Source organism: Wyeomyia smithii, chromosome 2 (assembly GCF_029784165.1).
Source record: "Wyeomyia smithii strain HCP4-BCI-WySm-NY-G18 chromosome 2, ASM2978416v1, whole genome shotgun sequence".
NCBI classification, from domain to species: Eukaryota; Metazoa; Arthropoda; class Insecta; order Diptera; family Culicidae; genus Wyeomyia; species Wyeomyia smithii.
The window spans coordinates 110602297-110624035 of record NC_073695.1 but is presented as its reverse complement, the minus strand read 5'-3'; the positions used below and the strand labels follow the sequence as shown (position 1 = coordinate 110624035).

Below are 21739 nucleotides of genomic sequence, written 5' to 3'. Positions count from 1 at the left end.
GAGTTACAGAGTATTTTATATAAAAGTTACCTAAAAGTTAGTTTTTTGTACTTAACTTTTGTTAGTTACATTTTTTTATGTAAACAAACCGCCACTAGAGACGCCACAGTAATTAGCAAGATGCGACCATTGTGGATGACCACAATAGAACATTCAAATTGGTAAAGATTTACCAAGAATTTGAACTATTTAATGTTTTTAAAAGAAATTGACATGCATACATTTGGGAGCCAAACATCCATAAAATACAATTAAGAAATATTAGTAAAACCAAAGCAGCACATGCCATCTCGGATTCTGTGCCGGATAAAAAAATATTTCAACAAATTCTTCCAAAAAAAATAGTCGTATACCACCCAACTATTACGGGCAAAACCGATACAGGACAAAAACACGCATACACAACTTTGCTCAATTTTTGCAACGCAACATCTAAAGCCTCAATTAAACAGCCCACTTTTGGTGCGAAATTATAGCCTTTCCTTGGCGCGGAAAGCAAAACAAGTTATCCCTAGCGTTTTCCGTGAAACGTGTCGAACGTCGTCGGCAACAGTATAATGACTGGCGATTGAGACACATTAATCATGCGCCTTCATTTGAGAGCGCCCCACCGTACCGACCAAGAACCATCCACTTAGTCACACTGTGAAAAAAAGAAAATCTCCTATCAAAGCACGGTCAGCAAGCTGTTACTGCAACAGCGAACGCAGCTATCAGCATTCATCGGCACGAGCCGAGGGCAACATTGTTGTACCATGCAATCGATTACCATATTACGAGCTAACGCTATATTGATTTTACAAATATGTACACTTTGCAGCAATTACCTGAGAAAATTAAGGATGTATTAGTCGAAAATAATTAGACATAACATGCTCTGATACTGATAGCAACATATATAAGATGTTTTGTCAAGAAATACATGTCTATCGAAATCTGCGGCTAAAATGTAAATAAAGCAAAAATTAAACCAAAAATTAGTTCCTAATTTTTGTATTTTTGGTTGTGCTTTTTAGAAGTGTACTGTACAAAAGTACCCAAAATCGTTTGGAACGAGCAGCATTTGATAAACTGTTATTTCTAAACCTAACTGCTGATTACGTTTTCAATAATAATGAACTGTGAAATGCGTTATGCAATCATTTATCATATTTTTGCCTTTCTCCTAGAAAGGTATAGAAATCACTGGCAAAATCGAAGGTATCAAAGTGCTCCAAAGGGCTGAATGGCATATATCATTCGACTCGGTTCGACGAGCTGAGCATTTTCTGTACGTGTGTGTATGTGTGTGTATGTGCAACTTTTCAATTTCACTCGATTTTCTCAGAGATGGCTGGACCGATTTTTATAAAATTAATCAAATGAAAGATCTAGTTGCCCCAAAAAAACCTATTCAATTTATTTTATATTGTAATAGGATTTTTAGTTTGTATGTTATTTACCAAAATGTGAAAATCACGAAGGTTCATTATCTCAGAAACTACACACTCGATTGTAACAAAATTGTTTTTAAATGAACGGGCTACCTAAACACTCTTAACTTCCAAATTTTATAAATATTGGACAGTTAAGAGAGTTAAGAGAAGAAACGTGTTCTGGAGACTGTTTAATCTCACTCAAGTTTCTCAGAGATGGCTGGACCGGTTTTCATAAAACCAGTGTCATATGGAAGGTCTAGTTGCCCGATAAGACCCAATTGATTTTTTTTTTTTGCAATCGGACTATTACGTTGCCTGTTATGTTTTAAATTGTGAAATCCAGCTATTAAAAGAAACATATTTCGAAGACTACTTAAACTCACTCTCTTCTCTCAGAGATGGCTGAACCGATTTCCACAAAATTAGTTGCAAATGAAAGGTCTAGTTGCCTCAAAACACCTAATTGAATTTTACTGTAATCGGACTGTAACTTCGTCTGTAATGTATCAAAATGTGAAAATCACGAAACTTCATTATTTCAGAAACTACACAACCGATTTGAACAATACTGATATCAGGTGAAGTTAAGTTAAGAGTAAAAAAAACTTCAAAATTCACACTTACATACCATATTTCATCTACCTGACATGATTTGATACATGGAGCAATAGATACGTATGAAAATTCCCAGTGTTTGCTCAATCTGTTTGAAAAATTAGGAAAAAACACAGACATATTTGCGTCTCACGAAAAAGGAGAGGGGTCCAGAGGGGTGGCACCTTCACCAAAACTTAGAGCAACTATTCCCCTTGAATAAAACTCCAAGTTTTCCCAAATCTGCCGTTTCAGTGCTGAGAACGAGCATTTTCAAAAAAACAAGTTTCGTCCCGGGTCTTTACGGGTTAAATTGAACAGGCACGTCTGTTTGATCAAACCAAACCTTTCGTTCAATCAAATATCTTTTTCATTGTTTTCAAGAAGATAATGAATTTCAGGATCAAAAACCTAAGCTCAACCTAAAAACAAGTCATTACAATAGCCAAAAAGACGCTCAGTTTCCTTCTGGTTATTGTAATGATTTTCGAAATTGATCTCATATTCGCGAGAAATCATCGATTTAAGTGTTTGCAAACTCGGATACACTAAACCGTAATGATTCTGCGCAACGTGGAAAAATTCCAGAATGTAATGCTGAAATTCCAGCAATCACTTCGAGATGATCAATGGAGGTTGACAGGACAGAACTGTTCAGATAGTGCACGCTTAAGAATGATTAACAGAAACAGTAAAATTGGTAATTGTTTCGATAAAAAACACGATGGAAACAAACGAAACCATTTTGATTAAAACAAATGTAGCGTTTCGGAGTTATTTCAAACTACAGGGTGAGAAGTAATTATCCGTGTTTTTTGTTTCAGTGTATAACTAAGGTTTGACAGATGTTGAAATGAGCTTACCTATGCAATTTTTAACATTGGCTATGTGTAAACAAAACCACGAAATCTCTTTTGAAACAGTGTGCATTAAGTGTCATAATGAAGTCAAGTCCATTACGCAGTGCGGTGATCGAGTTGTATAAACAAGGAAAGCGTCCAGTAAGTATCGCTAGTATGTTAAAAATGACTATACAAACCATTAGAGACGCTATAAAACGATATAATGAGCTGGGAAATTTAGAGGACCGTTCAGGAAGAGGCAGAAAAAGAACCGCTAGGACCCCTGGGAACCGGATAACTATTCGTCACCGGATTAACCGTGATTCTAGAAAAAAACATTTAAAGTTGACCCGAAATCTGTACGAACTATTCTTTACAAGGATTTAGGATTACGTTGTTACAAATTTTCAAAAAATCATTACCTAAATGACAGGAAGGAAGAAAATCGGTACCGAAAATCGAAGATTCTGTTAAATGGATTTATCGATGGACGCCATCGCACAAATTCATTCACCGATGAGAAAATTTTCACTGTGGAGCAATTTTATAACCACCAAAATGACCGTCAGTGATGACCTACAGGCTCTTCTTAGCGTATGAACGTAGCTCTATCACATCATCCAGTTTCGGTGATGGTTTGGGCGGAAATTACGTCTACCGGTGAATCCTTCCTAATATTCATTGAAAAGGGTGTAAAAATCAATCAATTTGTTCACTAAAGCTTTTCACCGACACAGTGGCACCTTGGGCACGTGTACATTCCGGTAATATAGAATATATTATTTTAATAATAGACATTACAACAAGATTAGGCTCCATCGCATGGAGCGAAAGAAACACTGGAACTCTGTGGCAGACTTTTTTCGAGATATTCAACTAAAGATGAATGGCCTTCAAACTCTCCTTATTTAAATCCAATGGACTATTCCGTTTGGTCTATTCTTGAATCCAGAGCCTGTTCTAAACCACACAAATCACTGGATCATTTGAAAGCTAGTCTAACCAAAGCCTGGGATGCCATATCTGTGGAAGAACTATCGTCCATCGTCGATAATTTCCCTAAACGATTGAAGGCGTGCGTTGAAGCCACGGATGGACATTTCGAGTCCGTAATGTAACTATTACAAACCATGCTAATGTATTTGTATGTTGTTGTTTAATATTGAAAGAATAAAGTTATGACTAAAACATTGAACACGGATAATTTTCTCTCACCCTGTATGTCGTTGGTTTATTTAAAAAAAATGGTTTTGACGTGGGACTACGTCTTTGTTTACTATACTGGGATGCATTCTGTAAAATTGGAAATGAAACTGGCAAATGTTGCGTCAGATTCCAAACGTCAATAAAAGCATAACCACATGATGGATAACAATAACCAATATGTTGTTGGATAGATAAAATGTATAAGGGCATCTACAGCGGTGGCCCAAATCGTTGTTTCAATCAATTTTTTCGGAACAAACTCAAATCCACTGGTGAACCGGTGGTGTAAATTTCTTTTTATAGCAGATCTAAATTGAAAAAATTTGAAACTGGTATACGTTTTGGTCTATTTTTGTCACTTTTTGGAACAAGAAATAGATCGTTCTAAAATCCTTTGTACGCTACCAATAGGTGGGTGAAATGTCATATTTTAATTGAATACCTCATTTTTAGCTATTTCCATATCAGCGTTTTGCGAGTGTTGAGGAATAAATAAAACAAAGATTTTTTATGACAATTCACAATTCATTTTTGTGGCTTTTCTGAAGAATAAAATGAACAGGTTTGTTGTTTTTGGCTTCAAGGAAACTGACCAGCAAAAGAGCGAATTCTGGAAGACCATAACCCTAGGTTCAACTACTTAGTTTGCAACCATCAGCCACCAGGATGGCAAATATGTTTGCTATTTGTTAATCACCTTAATTGTAGTGGGACTAGACAAGACCTTGAGAGGGCAGAAAAATGTTCCTCGAGGACGCTGAACTGAAAACGTTCAAAATGCAGGCTTGTTTCAATATCCTCAAAACCGAAAGCAAGTTTGAAGAACTGCAAAATTCTGAAAGATTGTTGAGACAAAAACGAAAGATGAACATCTACGCGATCAAATATTTTTCGCTATCCTCCGAAGCCCTACTTGTAGCAGAAATTTTTCGATCATACCGATCCATTCTGAGAAATGTCACTGACGCTCGGGTCAAACCGTCAAATCCATGAAGTCTCGTGGATATAAAGTGTCTTGCCAAAGTATTCGTTTAATGTGCGTAAAAATTATCGAATTTCCGTTTGTTAAAAATTTAGTGCTTTTTATCATAACAAGTCTCATAAACTGATAGCATATGGTATTGAATTGTTGACAGTGTGACAGATGTCAGCGGTTTAAAATAACAAGATATACAACACCGGTGCGTAGAACGAAAAATTGGTCTATATTAGCTAGTTACATTCAGGTTTCGCTGTTGTAAATCTAGTATAAAGTTGTTTCAAAAATAGACCACCGCTGAAGATGCCCTAACAATTTTGTAATATGCTAGTTACACACTTAAAAAATTTCGCCGAATCTCGGCATTGTTTGTGCCGAGATTTGGACAGCCGAGTGCTCGGCAACCATCTCGGCTGAATCTCTTTTGCCGAGAATCTCGGAAAACCAATATTTGACAGATGTCATTTTATGCCGAGAATCGCGGTACACAGTTGACTGTGCTCTCGGCAAATCCAGCCGAGAAGCGGCAAACCAGTCTAACGACCTTTCGGTTATATAAGCTGAATGTTCGGCACAGTAAAGAGCCGTTTTTTCAGTGGAACCCAATCGCAGAAAATAGTGTTGCTGTGAATCAGGTAGTTTTCTTTCAAAAGATAAATTATAAGCTCGATGAGTTTTAGTAAGTAAAGAAATTTATTCATACTAAATCTTGAATACTTATCTTTATCTTGCTCGCCAGTAGGGCATTGAGCTAAACATCTTATCTAAAATTACGTCTAATGCCTATCCCTAAAACAAATAAAATATTGTATTCACGCGATTTGAAACTACACTTTTTAAGTTCCAGCCACTTCCCCCCAAACTGTACTACATTTTTTTCTGCTACCGGATTGTAAACACTTGTAATTTGCACAAATTTCAGCCAAACTTGTATCCGATTCCTGTTTGCTCACCCGTAACACGCATAAATTTGCACTAAGAAAAATGGCGGCAACTCGTTCATGAGAATGACAGCTGTATTGCCTAAACACGGCAACGAGTAAAATTTGTGCCGAGATACCTGTAATGTTTTTGCTGACCTCGGCATCAACAGTGTTTAACGATAAATTCGGCAAAAAATAGAGACGAGATTCGTCAAGCTTAGTTTTTTGGACGATGTCTCAGCAAAATGATCTGACAACTGTCGGCAACCGGCATTTTTTTGCTGAAATACCGGTTGAATCCAAAGTTGCCGAGTGAACTCGGATGTTTTTTTGCCGAGCTCGAGATCCAGTTTTAAGTGTGTATCACTCTAATTTCATTGCTAAGAGGTAAAATTGATAAAAAGTTTCAATAACAAATTTACGCGAATAATGAACCAATAACATGCGAGCATTCCTAGCACAGACGATGTGATTGGACACCATCCGTTCCCTGTGATATTCTCTGTATCAATATCAATAGAAATTGACAGAGTCTCCCCGTCCCAATAGGTCAATTTGTTTTTGCTTCCATGAGCTTAGACTAATATGATGTCTCGAAGGTAAAAGTTTTCCGAAAAGTTTGAAACAATCCCCATTCTTGAACAATTTCTAAACCGACCTGCAGAACCTAATAAAAACTGATGTCTTGAAAGAAAATACGCCAGTAAAAGCAACAGTACCAGTGAAGAAAAGAGCCGCAGGTCTCTCGTCGTCTATGATTGCAGCGGTACTCTTCTATTCATACATTTCAGCAGTACACTTCTATTCGTACTGCAGCGGTACTATTCGTATTGCAGTGGTACACTTTTGTTCGTACATTTCTATTCGTGTGCAATCGAGGAAAAACTGCAATGCTGCTGCTGATGGTGATTGAAAGTTTATCTCATGAATATGATTAGCATAAATTATTCAACAAGAATTGTAAATTTTTGCAACAAATATTTATTTTATTTTATCTTCGATATTCACTAAATAATCGTGACCGGATAGAATCGAAAGAGTAAATTCCCAAATATACACATTCATAGAAGAGTGAGAGCCTGCGAATGCTTGTAATCTTTTGGTTTATTTACTAAGATTGATTCAGAATCTTTTTTTACATTTCAAAATTGTTAGATGATATATTATTGTTCTAAGCTTTACCATAATAAATGTATATTAGCTGTCTTCGTAATACAGCGAATGTAGTTGTAGGCAAATAAAAAAAATTGTCAATCAAAAAACAAAAATGGAATTGTTGATTGCTACGATTTTTTGCTAGAACTTGTTAATAATTTTGTTTAACATATCTTCTTATGTTTGCCAATTAATGAACCTTTGTAAGGGCTTCCATATTATTTTGAAAGTAAGATCCATATTATAGATTTGATTTAATCAGAGTTAAATAAGACAAAACCATTCATTACTGACTTTGACGCATTTCGAGAAATTCTTGATGCTTTTTCAACAAGCACGATATGCTTGTGCCTTGTCAAATGCATGTTGTTTGCACACAAAAAAATACTACAGGCATAATATCGCCAAATATAAACGATATTCTTGTATGTTTTTTCGAGAGTCGTACATCGACTCTGTCTGCAGACTCTGTATATTTTGCAACAAAAAATCCCCTAATTACAGTGTTTAGTCTCACGTCACCATTTCATACAACCCTAGGGCTGTATACCTTGTAGTATTTTTATTCTCGCCTATTTTCCGTCGGTCTAGTGCCGCCACTGTTGTTGTGCCAATCACCGACGCCCGGGAGGCAACTCCACCCGGGACCCTAACTTACGACCCGTTGATTAACGGTCCGGCGCCAACGGCTTTACTTCCTCATGCGATAAAAGGCGTGAGCCCAGAGATTTTTCGCCTCAGAAAATCTCCCGGTGTCGGCTAGGATTGAATCTAGACCAGTTGGGTTGGTTGTGAGTGGATCACGCCAGCCCACAACCATCGACACCTATGTCGGCGTTGAGATTCGAACCCAGGCGTCGAGCGTGGTTGGCGGAGACGTTACCAACAACGCTAGGCCCCTGCCTAGAAAAATGTTTGTATTGGAATAAATCGTTCTTTTGATTGAAACAAACCAAATCGTTGAATTGATTAACAATAAACCATTTTATTGATTCAACCCAGAGGATGTTTCTGCGTGCATGAAGTATGAGCCAGCTGAAACCCAGAATAAGTTTAGCTTACGAATAGTTTTAAACTATATAGGTTACATATTGTGAATTTTGAAAAAAAAAAACAAAAAAAGTCCCGTTACAGTTTTTACTTCGGATGTCCTCAATCATAGTTTTGGATACACCGTTGGTTAACGAGGTTTCAATAAGACTTCTTTCTTTTGACAAAATAAGTCCTTCCCATAATAAAACTGATCTCAGGAATATTTATCCTCTCCAGGGAATTGTAATTGGCGATATTGGCATGGGGAAGGAGGTTTCGATAAGACTCTTTTTTCTTGACAAAAGTCCCTCTCAGAATTAACCTAGCCAAAGAGGAACGTTAGGTGTAATCTCAATCCAGGGAATTGTAATTTGGCGATATTGGTAGGATAGAAAGATGCTCGGTATAGTAAGCTTGAAACGAAAGAGTAAACGCACACAAGCACGGATATAAATGAAAAAGCGTGTCATTTACTTCAATAGTGTTACTACCAATAATATGAAGCGCAGAGTACAGAAAACACCTGGGCAATATCACAATAGATCAAATGTCTCTGGTCGCAGTGATGAGTCCACACAGAAAAAAAAGAAGTGGAAGAATACGTTTTGTTTCAGGCACTCTCCCATGTACATTTTCGAGTCCACTATGTTGTTTGTAACCAAAATTTGGAATATCTGTCCGATTCCTTACCGGATCAAGAATTTCTTAGCGAATTTATAATTCTCCGAATGGTAGTTTGAATAAAAGTGTGGTTTTGATGGTCTGAGATTCTGGGATTGGTCCTAATTGTTCTCATTACCTTTACAGTACATCAGTACATCATACAAGGTCGATTTAGTCATTCTCTATGTTTTCGTAATTTTTGTATCTGCCCAATGCATATGTCCAAAATCAATTTAGTTTTCTCGGCTTCCATGTAATGCATCTTTTTCAGTACAAATTAAATCTTTTACTCTTGAGAAAGTAACCTTCTCAAATTAAACTACTGTCGAAAGATTCCAGTTACGACCACTAAGAGCGCTGCTGTAACATGAACAATAATTTCGAATTCTAACTGACTCGACCCTTTCTAGGTATAAAATAATAAGGCAACTTCTTTATGCGCGGACCGAATATCTACCAACAAATTTTACAGTGAGCCCACAATTTGAACTCCCAGAATTTATCGCGTCCCTGTCTTGATAATTTATACCACTATTTAAAACTTTTTCCAACCATAATTTCAAATACTCTAATTCAAAATGATTAATTTTACCCGACCTTATACTTTACTTTAAATTCTTCGAAACGTACGCATAAAAAAATGCTTTAATATACTGGCTCACCCATGCAGGTGTAGCTATGCTCTCGCCTGAGGCCCGTATGGGGCACTGAGTGAATGTTCAATGATCACCCGGATTTGACTGTGATGTGTGCAGCTGACTGCATTCCCAAGCTGGTTGCGTTTGATACAAGTGGACACTCAGCGACACCGGCTATAATTAAAAAGGTGCAACTAATCTAGTGCAGGGTTCTTTCTGCTTAAGGCAGCATTGAATTGAGAATGCAACAAAAAAAATTTATTATCGCTCAAATTGCAGTTCGAGTATATTTGAAATTAGAGCCAAAAAAATTATTTAGTACTCAAGAAATCGAGTTTAAAGTGAATATTTTTGGGTATTATTAGGTTACATTCCACCAGTTTGGAAAGGTAAATTTCATTTCGAACATTACGCCATTACCGTTGGAAACCCAAGGGTCATACAGTTCTACATTCCCTGCGTCCATTGCGTTTTACTGCCATATCTAAAGTAGGCGTATAAGTAACAGGCGTTAAATCGATTCTCACATGCAACCATTCACGATTCTAGCAATTTATGGCTCTTATGACCATCATCGAGCTGCTTTTATAAAGTGTTTATTTTATTCTAGACTAGATCTCACCTAGCTTGGATCCGGTACCTGCGTGCACCACAGGTCGCGTCACTCAGACTAACTCTGCAATAAGCTTAGCTGTTGCGCTCTATCATCTCGCTTGGTGTGTCGCTAAAATGCTTTGCGGGGAGTTTTTTGGGGAGTGTTTCGATGGCGTTTACACTGCAACATTGCACTGCACAGTATGGGAATGCAGATTCTGTCCGGATTTATTTTTTTCGTTGATCTCGTCTTGGCATTTATTAATCACAGAATCAGGCTCTCTAGTGAATGCCAGTGTCAAGTGCAGCTGGTGATTCGGTTATTTTTCCTTAAAATATAGTACTTGAGCGATTTTATTACCAGGTGGTTTGACCCTGGAGCTAATTAATCCTTCATCTGTGTCCGGTATTTTGAACTTGTAATGTTTTCAAGTTAGATTACTAAACACAGAAATGGTTTTAACTTTTATTGCAGCCTGATAATTTATATTCAAACTTGACACTTGATTGTCCAACATTCTAACTTCAAATACTGTTTACCATCATGATGATAAATGAAATGTACAACTTTTAATCTATTTTAGGCTCATCCATCTTATTCGTTCAGCTACGGTGTTAAGGACCTGCACAGCGGTGATGTGAAATCGCAGTGGGAAACACGAGACGATGGAATAGTTAAAGGACACTACAGTGTCGTGGAACCGGATGGGTCAATTCGCGAAGTCGACTACACAGCGGATTCTAAAACAGGATTCAATGCGGTATGCAGAAATACCATTGATAATCTGCATTCGTTCCATAGCTAAACAAAAATTCATTTTCCACAGGTAGTCAAAACTCATGGACCGAATGCTCATCCCATACATGAAGAACACGAGCACTTCCGTTACGATGATCATCATTCACAATCTAAAATAAACCACTTTAGTAAAAACCAGGACCACATTATTCTTAGTTCTGACGTACCTCATCACGAGGAAGATATTGCGGAGCTCAGCGACAAAAAGCGGCCGACACCGTCCTTACTGGAGCTAAAACCACACGTTAACTTTGACTCCGAGTACAAGGGATATCGCCCACCTTACAATAGTGGAAAAGAACCGTTCTTCTCAAAAGAATTTGATTTCTCTAAAGACAGTTTCAAGCCAACCATTCGGATAGAAGAGGTGAAAGCACCTGATCTATCCAAGTTAAAACCCATATCACCTTCGGTAGACTTCTCCCAGCTTGGAGAAGCTGAGCTCAGTCCGTACTATACACAGGACTCGATTTATCAACCATACGCCCAGTATAATAACAAAGTGTCCCATCCCATCACTCTTCAGAAAGCAAAACTCAGTGGGATTCGCCAATCGAGCAGCCCAAAGAAGAACCTTCTGAAACCTGCCGCTGCACTGAATGTGAAACATTTTACCACACCTAAAGTGTACCAATTCAAGGCACGCGGAGGTCCACCCAAGCCAGAATATTCCACATACTTTGGACCACCTACAGGATCGGCCAAACGACAGGGACGAACCGGTCCGGTCCTGTTTCCTGCAACCGAACAGATGATTGCTTCGAAAAACATGGTTGCGGCGATGGTCCATCAACAGCAAAACCGACGGATTCCCATTTATGCGAACAAATTTCCGTAGTTCGTAAATAGTCCCCGCTTATCGATGGACTTCATGTGCAATATTACCTATAAAGCTGTTAGTTTATCGCGTAGATTCAATCAGCGCGTGCAGACGCACGTCTCGAGTGTACTTCCTATAGGGTGGTTTTCAAGCGGTTATTTATTATCCTACTGCTGGAGCCTACTAATGTGATTGCTATGCAAATAATTGTTACGTACGTAGTATTGCAGTACCTTGTAGATAGAATTTAAGTACAGTGCATTTGGAAAGTTATACTATTTTAACGGAAATGTATTTGTTATTTTACTGAAGAATATCACACAACACCCCCTCATAATAAACCCAACTAGTCTAGATTCAATTCAGCCGGAACCGGGACCATAATACTTTTCTTTTGGCGGTTGTTAAGCTTAAGTTGGTCAACGAAAAGTGGAGAGATCTGAAAAAAAAAAATTAAAAAATGACCATTTAAACTAAATCCAATTTTTGAGCTAAAAGGTTCAAATTCGCACACACAAAAAAACAACTCCCGAAACTCCAGTTTTTATTCGATTGTCATCAAATTTATAGGGTGTGAAAAAAAGAAGCTAGTTTTTCCGTCATTGATTTATTAGTTTATCAGTTATACCCAATTGCCCGCACTTTGGCACAAGCCCCGGCCATGAGGTTTTGCACGATTTCGGAATCTACTATTTTCTGCATATTTTCCCATGCTTTTTTGATTTCTTTAAATGCCTTAACTACTGCAAGGTGTTTCAGTACATGCTTTTTTTAGACAAGTGTTTCTTGATTTTGCTCGGGTCTTGTGTATAAACATGACGTCAAAATCGTTATCGTTGAGATGCTCAGACCGGTTATTGGAAAATTCAGCAGAATTCGCAGCCTCCAAAAACATGGCCATACGTAATACCTACTTCCTGCATAGCCTCCTATATATGTAAGCCTGGAGATAACCACAGCAAATTAAAACACAAATCGATCACGTTTTATTTGACGGAAGCTACTTCTCGGATATTATCGACGTCCGAACCTGATGTTCAAAATACGCCTAAGACATTCGGTTATCAACAACATCCGCTACCGTCGCCCGCCACAATATGATCTGGAACGGCTTAAACTCCCCGAAGTCATCGAAGCAACGCTGCCTGCCGGATGAGGGAGAGCTTACCAAAGTCTCTCTGGAGGACTGCTGGAGTACTGTGAAAACAGCCATTAAGAAATCAGCGGAAGCTGCTATTGAATTCGTCGAAAGGAATCGACGTAACGGCTGGTTCGACGAGAAATGTCAAACGATTCTAGACGAGAAGAATGCTGCACAGGCATTGATGCTGCGGCGAAGGACACGTCGAAACGTGAGTCGACACAAACAGAAACGAAGACATAAATGTGTCGGAATAAATATGGAGGAATCTTGACGGATAAACGTGAGGCCATCGACAGGTGGAAGAAGCACGAACGAATGAGCGAGACATACCACCCCCTGTCTGCATCAGCTGATAGTCAGGATCTGATATACAGAACAGCTACCGAAAGAGTAGAAGGAAGGAGTAATATGACCAATATACAAGAAGGGCTTCAAGTCGGAATGTGAGAACGATTCTCAACGAGGGATACAAAGTGCTCTCCCAGATCATCTTTCGCCGTCTCTCGCCACTAGCTGGAAGGTTTGTGGGAAGGGAAATTATCGAGCCGGTTTTGTGGATGGGCGATCATCAACGGACCAAATCTTTACGCTGCGGTCGATCCTTCAAATGTGTCGCGAACACTAAAAAAGCTATGGAAAGTTATGAACAAAAATGGTTTCCCTGCGAAACTAACAAGACTGCGGTATGAAGCCCGTTTTAAACATACAAGGGACTTCGCCAAGGCGACGGTCTTTTCTGCCTCCTGTTCAACATTGCGCTTGAAGATGTTACATGTGCGGCCTTTAACATGCAGGGCACGATCTTCAATAAATTTAGCCAGTTCATCTGCTTCGCTGACGACTGCTTCACTGTCGGAAGGACGTTCCAGGCGGTTGCTGAACAGTACACCAAACTGAAACGTGAAGCAGAAAACGTTGGTTTTAAGATGAATACGTCAAAGACCAAGTATCTGCTAGCGGAGGGAGCCGAGCACGAAAGGTGGTTGACGAATTTGTGTACCTCGGATTATTGGTAACGTCAGACAACAACTGCAACAGAGAAATCCGCAGACGTATTGTAGCTGAAAGTCGTGCCTACTACAGATTCCACAAGACGTTAAAGTCTAGCAAACTTCGCCCCCGTACCAAGCGCCATATACAAGACGCTCGTGAGACCGGTAGTCCTTTACGGGCACGAGGCTTGGATAATGCTCAAGGAGGACTTGCATGCTCTAGTCGTCTTCGAACGACGGAATATCTCCGGCGGAGTATGTGAGGAAAGCGTATGGAGGCAAACCACGAGCTGTCGCAACTCTACGGCGAGCTCAGTATCCAGAAAGTCGCTATAGCTAGAAGGGTACAATGGGCAGGACATATTGTAAGAATGCCGGACAACAATGCTATTTCACGAATAAAGTATGTAAGTGTGAGTACTTATGGAAACGATATGGCACCCAGAGACCTGAAACCGACTATAGACACAGTTTTAAAATTTATGGTTGCAAATTCCAGTTGCTGGAAAACAGCATAACATGATCAAATACACCTTATATAGGTATTTTTAAAATCAAAGTCCGGAGTCCGGAAATCAACTCCAGATGGCATTTTGACGTTCTAAATAGTGACATTTAGTTTCTGGAAAACGGCCTAAAATGGCCGAATGCCACCTGATATGCATATTTCCGGATTCGAGATAATGTCCTCAGGCCGGAAATATACTCCGGATACCCTTTTTCAAATTCAAGATGGTAACTTCCGGTCTTTGGAAAACATCCGAAAATGGTCAAATACTCCTTGACATTGATAATGCCGGATCCAGAAAATCACCATTTTGAGTCCAAAATGGTGACTTCCGGTTTCTGGAAATAGCTCAAAATGACAGTTACCATTTGAATCTCTTAAGGACTACCAATTCATATTCCGAGTGTTATTTTATTAGTGTTGGGTAAAAGCTACTGGGTTGGCAAATGGCTGGACACGTGTAACTTGAGACCCTAATGTGGCCATTCACCTCTGTCCAGCAACTACTATCCCAACCTCCACGTGGTGCCGACCGGAATACGAGTAACCTTAGCGGAGATCGGGTGACCAACCCCGGTGGAAACTATGGTCGTATGCTGACTGGGAAGGGGGTCGTACGCGGCTGTATCCCCATAGGGGCGGCGTACAACAGCGTCTGACCCGGAGCGGGCGGCTGAATTATGGAATGCTGTATCCCGCCAGCTGCACCTAAGATGGCAGCCCCATCAGCAGGATGTAGGTATCGCGACCCTGGTAAGGTAGCATACCGAAACCTTTCATCAACCACGATCAACGAATTTAGAAATACGGAACGCATCAATCGGCAAAGACCTAGGCTACGAACACGGAAAAAGATTAAGGTGAACGATTGGAAATTGGGTACTTGGAACGTCCGATCTCTTAATGAACCGGCGCGGGCTGACTTGCTTGCTCGAGAACTACAGCGGCAGGGAGTCGAAATCGCAGCAATTCAGGAGGTTCGGTGGCCGAATTCCGGAGAAAGAATATTCCGTGCAGTAGACCCTATTGCACGCACTTCTTTCAAGTACCACATCTACTACAGTGGCGGCAAAGCAGCGGAACGGGGCGTCGGTTTCGTAGTGCTGGGAAATCAGAAAACAGGAGTCATCCGGTGGAGGCCCGTAGATGACCGTATATGCGTGTTGAGGATTAAGGGCAAATTCTTCAACTACAGTTTAATCAACACCTACGCACCGACAAACGACAAATCCGATAAAGTCAAAGATGAGTTCTATGACAAGCTTGAGCGAATCTATGACGAGTGCCCAAAACACGACGTAAAAGTCGTCATCGGAGACGCAAACGCACAGGTTGGGAGGGAGGAATTCTTCCGTCCGGTCATTGGAAGGCATAGCCTCCACTCGTCAACCAATGAAAACGGCCTGAGGCTGATAAACTTTGCCGCGGCCAGAGGAATGGCCATATGTAGCTCCTATTTCCCACGTTTGAATATTCGGAAACACACCTGGAGGCACCCAAATGGAGAGGGCTGCTCCCAGATCGATCACGTACTGATTGACGGTCGGCACTTTTCGGATGTTACTGATGTTAGGTCTTTTCGGGGACCAAACATTGACATTGACCATTATCTTGTTTGTAAGATCCGCGCACGGTTGCTGTGGAGCAGTATTCACGGCGCCATCGAAACGACTGCGAGAGAGGTGGTGGGTACGACGCGTGGAAGACAGCCTAACGGCTGGTTCGGTGCCAAGTGCGAGAGAGCGACAGATGAGAAGAATCGTGCCAGGAGCCGCATGCTCACTGCGGCTACGCGTCAGTACAGAGAGAGGTACAGGGTGGCAAGAGCTGCCGAAAATAGAACCCACCGTCGGAAGAAGCGCGAGTACGAGGAGCAGGTGCTCGCCAGCGCAGAGGACAGCTATGCTGAAAACGACGTGCGGAGATTCTATAGAACTGTCAACAGAGTCAGAAGCAGGAGTTTCCCTGTGCCGGTCATGTGTAATGACAAAGACGGCAACCTGCTTACTGATAAACCGACGGTTGCAGCCAGGTGGAAGGAGTATTTTAAGGCGCTATTGAACGGTGAGGAACCGGATGAGCAGAGCAGGAACAGGATGACGATTATGAGTGACGAACAAGCTGTGGAGCCACCAACACAGAAGGAGGTGAAAAAGGCGATTAGTGAGCTGAAAAACGGCAAGGCCGCTAGGAAGGACGGTATCCCGGCCGAACTTCTAAAAGCGGAAAGCGAGCGGCTGTACTATGCGATCCACCAGATAATACTAAGAATCTGGGCGGACGAACAAATGCCGAACGACTGGTTGGAAGGCCTCATATGCCTTATCTATAAGAAGGGCCATCGATTGGATTGTGGCAACTATCGAGGGATAGCGTTGCTCAACTCCGCATATAAAGTGCTCTCCCGTATCCTGTTCTTCAAATTGAGACCGTTAACGGAATCCTTTGTTGGCGAAAACCAGGCTGGTTTTCGACAAGGGCGTTCCACGACGGATCAAATTTTCACCCTGCGACAGATCCTCGATAAGTTCCGGGAGTACAACTTATCGACTCACCATCTGTTTGACTCAGTGAAAAGAAACGAGCTGTGGCAGATAATGCTGGAACACGGTTTCCCTATGAAACTAATGTGGAGTGTGGCGCAGACGCATGAATCACGAGTTGTACCAGGTATAGGTATGCTGATATAGTGAAGGTAATACAGCGGGGCAGGCTTCAGTGGGCTGGACACGTAGCCAGGATGCCTGACGAGAGAGCCGCCAAAACTATCTTCAGTAGAGAACCAGGAAGAGGCCGTCGACTCCGTGGTAGGGCTCGCACGCGGTGGATGTGCGCGGTGGAAGCAGATGCACGATCTGCTGGTGTACGGAAGACTGGAGAACGGCTGCCCAAGACAGAAGGAGGTGGACATCTCCAATTCGTTCGGCCCTAGATCGGTGAACCAAAAAAGTAAGTAAGAAAAAGCTACTGACATCAAAACATTGATACAAGAAAGTCTATCGTAATCTTAGCATTAGAGGGAGTTGAAAGTGAATTATTATTGATATTTACCGCTTCAGACCATCAAATTGATTAATTGCAATCGAGTTTATTTTATTTGTTAATTTCGCCAAACAGATCAAAATTTAGAGCAATTTGAATGTGTGTGATTGTTTATATATTTATTTATTTATTTATTTCGTCAATCATATATGTAGACTGGTTACATTAATTTCTAAACTATACACGAACATAAAACAAATTAATTTTGCGTCCTCAGCCTCAAGGACTTGAAATACTGTTTCAGTTTATACCGGGACATCGTAAAGTCAATGGCTTCGCAGTGTTGATTATAAGAATTCATCATACTATTTATAGGTCCATTTTTAGCGTATTCCGTACAATGATGGTTAAGAGCAAATAAACTACGGTGTCGAAGTAGTCGAATGGGTGCATAAAAGTTCAATTTAGAAAGTAGTACTGCTGAGTCAACGTTCTGCGAAACGATATCGTTTACAAATGAAACCATCGCGTACTCTCGCCGTTCTTTCAATGTTTGAATGTCAATCAACATGCAACGTGCTTCATATGACGGAAGACGATGTGCGGTCCAACCTAGCTTACGAAGAGCATATAGTAGAAATTGCTTTTGTACTGATTCTATTCTTTCTTCATGTACGCCAGGACGAGGAGACCACACAATGCTACAGTATTCCAGTATTGACCTCACATAGGCAATATACAAAGCTTTGATAGTGTACGGGTCTTGAAAATTGTAACAGAAGCGTTTGATAAACCCTAACATGTTGTTTACCCGTATACCCTCAAGTTTAGAATTCTTAGTACACGGGTATGACAGGTCTGGTTTAAAATCAAATTTCAGGATTTCCGAAACATATCTGGAAGAAGTCAATATGGTTCTGATCACTGGATTCAATTTCTTCTGATCTAGTTTCTAAGAGCCTCGGTATTTTATGGTGTCATGTGATGGATATAATATGTATGTATTTCAGATTCAAATTCATACGTAGGTACCTACCGAAAAGTGTTGCAACCATTTTTTCGGAACCAGACATCCGATTCCAAAAAAGCCACTAGTGTTTAATGGGACCGGCATACTTTTCATTTGCCATTGTGTTTGTTTGAAAGGTCCATTAGTTGCCGTGGAACGATACATAATTATTTTCGTTACATATACACTCATACAAAAATAATCACACAGACATATTTCGACCGCATCAGGCTAAGTCGATGGTATATGAAATAATGCCTTGAGCCTCGGGGTAAAAGTCGGTATTTTGAAGACCATTATAGCAAGATCCAAGTAAAGGATATTTTCAATGTTTCCTTCTGAAACACATACATATGATGCACGCAGTTTCTAAAGCTGCAAAAGCGTGATCAAAATTATTTTGACCCAAAACAATTGATTTTAGAGCCACAGTGTTTTCAGTAAATTTGTTCCATTAGTTATTTTCCTTATTATAGAAGTTGTAGTTTTGTGATTAATCCTCTTGACAGTGAGAAATGAATTTTAATTTTCTCATTTTGGAATATAAAAATCCATTTTGTTCGGCAAAGTTATAGAACATTTTATAACAAACAACTTTGTTGAAGACATCATACTTCTATCTACTTATTTAAATAAACTTTTGTGTAGTTTTTTTGTGGATCACACCTAAAATTCAATTGTTTTTATTTTAACTTTTTATAGTGATGTTCTACAATTTCTCAATGTTCTAAACTATTGTTTGCTATAACGAAACAAACAATTTCTGCGAAGAAAGTTTATTTTTATCTCATATATTTCTAATTTACAGTTATTACTTTTTACTCAAAAAAATGATTTTGGTGCCATAATGTCTTCAGCAAAGTCGTTTTGTTAATTATTCTTCATTTTATGAAAATTTGAGTTAATCTACCTGAAAGTGAGGAACGAGTTTTATTTTCCTCATGTTCGCATATAAAAATTCACTTTGCTCGGCAAAGTCGTAGCACATTTTATAAGAAACAACTTTGTCAAAAACACCATACTTCTATCTGCCCATTCAAATGAACTGCTGTGAAGTTTCCTTTAGAATATCGCTTGGAATAATTTTCTTACTACACTTTACCCTTTTTTCACTTTAACTATTTAATTCTATCATCTCTTCTATAAAAGTGATAGAAATAAATAGTGAAAGTGAATAAAAAGTGTAAAGTGTAGTGAAAATTTTCTATCAAGACGCTCGAACAGAAGTGAATAGATTTTTCTAATATAACTTTTTATTGTGATTTTCTAAAATTTTTCAATATTCTACAATATTGTTCACCATAATAAACTACACGAGTTTACTGAGGAAAGTTTATTTCTATCTCTTATACTTATACAATTATGAAAGATTTTTATCTAAATAATGTACTGATTTACTTACAGATACATACACAGGAGACAGCGAGAGACAAATGCCTATATCTGGGTTAAATGATGTTTTACTTATACTTTAATAGAAAAATGGTTTAGTCTGCAGATATTTGCAGATTGCGAAGATATCTGCTAGTAAATAATGCATTGTATTTACAAAAATCGTTCATGACCAAATAAATATGTGAGATAAAAATAAACTTTCTTCGATAAAATTCTTTGTTTTATTATTACAAACAACATTGTAGAACATTGAAAAATTTTAGAAAATCATCACTTAAAGTTATATTGTAAAATGATTTTAGTGGCAATCCGTAGAAAACTCCACAAAAGTTTATTCAAATAGGCAGATCGAAGGATAGTGTCTTTCAAAAAGTTGTTTCTTATAAAATGTGCTACATCTTTGCGGAACAAATTGAATTTTTATATGCAAAAATGGAAAAAGTAAAATTAACTTCTCACTGTTTAGTGGATTAATCACAAAATTACAACTTCTATGAAATGGATAATAATTAATGGATCAACATTGCTGAAGGTACTATGGCTCTAAAATCAAGTTTTATGGGTCAAAACAATTTCGATCACGTTTTTGCGGCTTTGGAAACAGTGTGCGATGGTGAGTGTTTTTGGTGAATGTCACAAATTTCCAGTAAATTGCAGTTGAGCCATGGATTATTGGTAAAAATTCCTGCTTGCAGCAACTTCTTAGTAAAGAAATCTCTTCATCAATCGCTACACAAGAGGGTTGTTGTTCTTTTTTTTTTTTTTTTTTTTTGAGGTGACAAAAGCATTAATGTGGGGCAAGTTTGAACATGAAATATTGGTTCTACTACTTCTAAAATTACAAAAACAAAGCCTCAAGTTATTTGCCTTTAGAAGATCGTTTCATTTGATCGCGACAGTACGATGAAGCAGCAACCGCAGCCAAGAGAAACCGATGCCGTTGTCTCTTGAACTGAATCCGACCGGCTGCAAGGTCAAGTTTTTTGTCATATATTTGGAGCAAACGAGTCAGCACTAATCCGGTTAGGATCGTGTATATTGAGCATAACATAACATTGTACGAAACGCCGGCTAGACGGTGCTCTATGACATGTTAGGACGAAAAAATTGTGTCCAGTCTGACCAAGACCTGCCAGCCAGCACCCACCTAGAACTTCCAAGGGTGACACCAAACCGATCGCAGAATTTCGAGCCCAATGATTTATTTTCCCAGCCAAACTTGTCGATTAACAAACATAATTGAAAGCATTGTGTTTGATATTCGCAAAGATATCGTGGAAAAAATGTAATAAGAGCAAGTCGCTGGCGAGTCAGGTGACTTTAGATTCAATTCAATCGCATGCTTGGGGTTGTAAATTTTGATTGATGGTTCTACGAACCCAGCGGAAAGTCGTGAGTTTACGGGTGGTATATGGGGCGACACACATGTCTGTAGAACTCATTCGGTTTGCATGCGGAATGTCAGGGTTAGTGGATTTTAAAAACCCCGGCGATATTGCACGGTTAAAGGGCTCCGCACGTGATTGGTTTACCCAGGATAAAGTGTGTTAGAGCAGCGGTTCTCAACCTTTTTTGTCTGCGTACCCCTTGGCGATATTTTTCATATCAATTGTGCCCCCTGGCTTGGAATGTTCTTGCAGAGTGGGAGAGAGTAATGGTAATTCATGTTGTGGTAGTCTAGTTAAGGTTCCAAATTTAACTGTAGCTTGTTTGATTGCTACAGTCATATTTTAGGGGCTAGATTGACCAACAAATGAAGTATTATAGAGAATAATTGCTTTGTCCGCCATTACTGATTTTTCTTTCGCGTACCCCCTGAAGGCTTTCGAGTACCCCCAGGGGTACGCGTACCCCAGGTTGAGAACCGCTGTGTTAGAGTATACCGCTTCCAGCCACGTGATTCGTGGATTTGTTATCGAGTTTTGACTGTAATTCCATATGATAGGACCAAAGTATCTTGGAACAACTTATATAAATAAGGGCTAGGAGGATTATGTTGAAATAAGATTCAGTTTCGAATAGTGTACGACAAGTTTATGACATGTT

General features: G+C 39.5%; 1 protein-coding gene across 1 annotated transcript in view; it reads left to right on the top strand.

Moving 5' to 3' along the window:
* Positions 1–11953, top strand: part of LOC129721315 (uncharacterized) — a 50818-nt gene extending 38865 nt beyond the window's left edge. The window contains exons 3-4 of the mRNA XM_055673754.1: positions 10629–10805; positions 10872–11953. Of these exons, the coding sequence (XP_055529729.1) occupies positions 10629–10805; positions 10872–11681 (987 nt within the window). The 3' untranslated portion in view covers positions 11682–11953. The remainder of the gene's footprint in view (positions 1–10628; positions 10806–10871) is intronic.
* The last annotated feature ends 9786 nt before the right edge of the window (positions 11954–21739 follow it).